Below are 4,470 nucleotides of genomic sequence, written 5' to 3'. Positions count from 1 at the left end.
GCTCTGATCACTTTTCTGGATGTGGGAGGGATGGGCTTTGTGTATTCCCCCAACACAGCCACACACAATGGCAGATTAGGTGTGACTTGATGGGCCTTGATGGGCCACCCTGGCTGGTTTGGAGGGAGCAGCTGGCCACAGCCTCACTTACACCTGAATAGGCTGTGTCCTGTCCCTGCACAAAGGGCTGCATAACCCCCTGTAGTGAGTCTGAAGCTAGAGCAGGAAGGGCAAGACCTCTGTGCTTTTCAACGGCCTGTTTTTGAACTCTCCCTCTTCAAAGACCAAACTGGGAAGAAGGAATGCTGTGCTGCTGAATGACTGCTACTCTGCTGAACTGGTTCTAAGGAAGAACTGCTTTCTTGGTATGCTGACGTGCTGTTTGTTGCCATCCTTGCCTGGGTGAGAAGGACAAGACCCACACTACGTTAACGCAACACCCAGAGTAACTCCAAGGGCCAACAGACTGTTTTTTCTGTTTTCTTAAGTCTCAGGGACATAAAAGAGTTCCACCCAACCCACCTGTACTCTACCAGCTGTGAGCCAGACCTGACAAAAGTGACCACCCCAGTCCAGGGCCATTGAAGGTAAATCTTCAGATGCTTCTCCAACAGAACCACTACGTTCCCGCCATTGTGTGGACAGAACCAGCGCTTCTCTGCCATTGCAAGGATAAAACCAATGCATCACTTTTATAACCAGCACTGCGGCATTTCCTTCGGTGCAAGGCTACTGCTTCCCCGTCAATGATGAACTCTGAATCGCAGCCTCCACTCTCGTCAGAATCAGTCCATTGCCTTGACCTCTTCATGGCTGGCTCCTGCACCTGAACTCTATCGCATCTTGGCTCTGATGCATCGCCACCACTGCATGGGGTACTTCGATGCATCTCCTTGACTGAATGGTTCGGAATCAATGGAATGCTCCCATACTAGGATTTTAAGGTACTTTGGTTCAACAGGCCCAACTCCCTGTAGCCGGCCTGTGCCCCAATGTGGTTGGCCTGAACTTTTAACTTTGTCCTGGTCCAGTGCAACCAGATAGCCCTGGTTGGCACCTTTTGCTTCTAAGCACTTTTCTACAGTTTAGTCTTTAAAAATTCATAACTCAAGTTCTGCATATTAGATTTTTTGTCTTGTTTTATTTATTAAAAGAAGTTCTATTTTTCTAACCAGGCGTGGTATCTTTTTGTGTGGTGTTCTCACTGTTTTACTGTTTGGCTCTCATATTTGTACAGGAGGGCATTAAAAACACATTATTCCAGCAGAACACCATCCACACAATTTCCCTTAAAATGTCTAAAAAGAGATATGACATGCAGCCAGTTCAGAAAATTTTGCTTGTGAGCGACAATCTAACAGACCTATCAAATGCCAGACTATAATTTTGTCAACAAAGTGATGTGAGGTAATGGTTTATTGGAGATAACGTCAGAATTGAAGTAGATTAAAATGCCTTGATCTGGTTGACGAATGCCAGAGTACAAGGAGACATAAAACTGCAAATATAATGTAACAGATGAAATATCTCACACAGGCACAATTTAGAGTATGCAGCCATCAAACACCACCGGACTAGCTGCTGTCCAACCAGAACTAATATCTTATCTGAGATCCATTCATATCAGTGCAGTGTAGCATCCAGTGCAGCACTCTATTTTGTCCCCCCCAAGACCTCCTTCTCCATGAATTCCCTCACAACCACTCTCCAGCAGTGCACTTCATCTCTCCACAGCCTCTCTCTGACATATATATATTTTTTTATAGTGCTATGTGTAGTTCACTCACACTTTGGTCTGTAATCTGCATGGTACACGTTCTTTGCAGCAGGCACATTAACCCTCCTTGCTACTTTATGATGAGCCAAAACTGCCACTAGACAGAATTTGAATCTTTCACCAGTGGGAACATTAATCTCCAGACTTATCTTGACATTTTTATTGTTAATTAAAAACTGCTGGACACACAAGGAAGATCATGTGCTTTTAAACCAAACATTATTTTTAAATACAATGCCCCCCACCAAAGTCAGCACCAGCAAAGTTACATTAGACAACAAATATACTATAAGGCTTTCCTGCCAAAACAAAAAAGTATCTGCAGGTTTAAGTGGGCTCAATACCAAACACGAGGTCTCTCTTGGCCCTCAAAAAAGTTTAAAAGAAGTTTCATACTGGAATTAAGCGCGTAATCATATGTTAGGCTACCTCAAAGATGTTATAAACTTGGGTCCGGAGTAGCATCTCTAGCCTACTTTCCTTTCAAAAGGGTGGACTGCTTCTAAGGTGTTAATGGACTGGGGAATTAAGAAAGGTAAATTGTATCCACACAGTTTTAACTTGTTTCGTGGGGGTTGACTACATTAAGCAGAAATATGCGCTGAAACACAGATTCTGATCACCCGAACTTTCTCCACATTAATCAAACTAACTTACTATTAGTGCTGGGTGTGTTCTGATATGCAGAACTCTGTGAAGTGCTAGAAAAGCTCTGCCATGCTGCATGGAGTTCTGCAAGTGGCAGAGTTTGGTAAGGTGTGCTGTTCGCACTGATTTTCAGCACCAGGAGTTTCTCCCATGCTGTAAAATCAGCACAAGCGACATCACTCGGAGAACCAGAGGGCGCTAACTTCTTTTTGATTTTCTACTCATGTGGCAGCTTCCTGAAAGTGAGCGGCAGCTTTCTCATCGCGAGCACTTACGGCCTTCTACGACAGCTCCTGTTGAGAAATCTTGCTCGCCAACTTTGCGAATTCTCTCGCTCGCCAACTTAACATTGTCCAGTGCGAGAAAAAGCTCTGTTCTGTGTCACTTTGAGGAGTTTTTCAGTACTCAGCACTCAGCGTGTAGTGGAGAAAACTCTGTGAATTTCACCAGCGGAGCAGAATTCGTCCTCCCCTACTTGCAATCTGTTCTTCTGTAGGAACTAACTGCTAACAGGCAGACACACAACAGCAACCACCAGGCTGAAATGGAAATCCCAGCCACCCAGAATAACCGCACACATATCTGACTTGTAATTGGGGTCTAAAATATGTCTAGAAAGGAAGGGGCTTTTATTGTCTGGATCTAGACACATATTACAGTTGATGCATAAATATCCCCAATTGTATTCCTAGAGCTTCATACACGTACTTCAGGCATATATGGCACCGCTTTTTCACGATTAAAGCTTTTCTGCAGTGTGCTATATTTTGTCAACAAAAACTTTTATTCATTTTGAATGACACAAATTGTTACCCATTTACACACTTGTATTCATCTCGCAAGAGGAAAAAAAAAAAAATAGGCATACAATTCATACTTATTAAGGCTGCTTTCATAAGACCGCGATAATCACTGAAGTCGGTGATAACTCCTACAAAGTTCATGGTCCCTGATGTCTCCCCAGCCTCCATTTTTCACATGAGGGGAGTATGCCGCCACAGAGAACCGCCTACTGATATTCAGGCTTTCAGGAAACATATACTGCTGATTGCTATTTAAGAGTGACTCTATTTTGGCACTTTCTGTAGATGGCTTGCAGGCTTTCTTGTGGTGCATTCCACAGTCACCTGCATGATAAACTCGAGGAACCTCAGGTACCATGACTTTCCAAAACTTTGGAAGACAAGTGACAGTCAAATACTGAAGTGTCCAATCCCAGTTGTAGTCATCGTTTGTGCAGAAGGCAGCAGTGCGGTGGATAAGCTTCTGATAAACATCACTGTTGAGAACAAGGCCCATATTATGGTCAGTAGATCTCCAGTTCCTCACTTCCAACTTATCAGCTTTACCAGAGAAATCCTGGACACGAGTGTAGGCACCCAGAGATAGCACATCACCGTCAGGACACTCCTCAATCTTCTTGCTCCACATTTTTTAAAGGACATTATAAAAATCAGGTGACATACACGATTAAAGCTTTTCTGCCGTGTGCTATATTTTGTCACTGTGTCAGAATCTGTGTGAACACGAAAGGCAACCACTTTGCAATACACAATGCTCTCTCTCTCTCTCTCTCTGACGTTTTTCATAGGAGTTTAAATTTGTCAAAGCGAAATCGTATTTACGGGCAGCCCGTTATGATGCCCAAACACTCCCTTGTTTTGTGATAAGATTTTAAATAAAAGTTTAATGTATATTTATTATCTGCTATTTTCTGCCAGGAAAGTCATACTTCAGTATTGAGATTTAAAGCTCTTCACTCACCATCTACTTAGATATTGATTTATGATATGTATGCGCTGGCCCTCGTATCTGCTGAACCAGCAGCGCGAGACACAGCCTTAAAGCTTTGCCGAACAGATATGGATTCATTTTAAATTAATTCCGCGCAACCGTCATTTCTGTGATCAGCATCCTTTGACAACCTGGGAATGGGTCATTTGTTTTTTCCCGCCTACGCTTGGCATTCATTCAGTGAGTTACTGTGCCTGCTGTGATAACACCACGGATCATTGGGCAATGCGACTTTTTGGATGTGGGTTGTC

The 4,470-nt window shown here is 43.4% G+C and overlaps 1 protein-coding gene across 1 annotated transcript; it reads right to left on the bottom strand.

Annotated features, from left to right (window-relative positions):
• Positions 1–3,235: 3,235 nt before the first annotated feature.
• Positions 3,236–3,889, bottom strand: LOC138285540 (alpha-1,6-mannosyl-glycoprotein 2-beta-N-acetylglucosaminyltransferase-like). The gene is given in 1 exon segment (XM_069225652.1): positions 3,236–3,889. A coding segment is annotated over 1 exon segment (555 nt). The 3' UTR covers positions 3,236–3,334.
• Between the last annotated feature and the right edge of the window lie 581 nt (positions 3,890–4,470).

Source organism: Pleurodeles waltl, chromosome 1_1, assembly GCF_031143425.1.
Source record: "Pleurodeles waltl isolate 20211129_DDA chromosome 1_1, aPleWal1.hap1.20221129, whole genome shotgun sequence".
Classification (NCBI taxonomy): domain Eukaryota; kingdom Metazoa; phylum Chordata; class Amphibia; order Caudata; family Salamandridae; genus Pleurodeles; species Pleurodeles waltl.
This window is presented reverse-complemented; position numbering and strand designations above follow the sequence as displayed.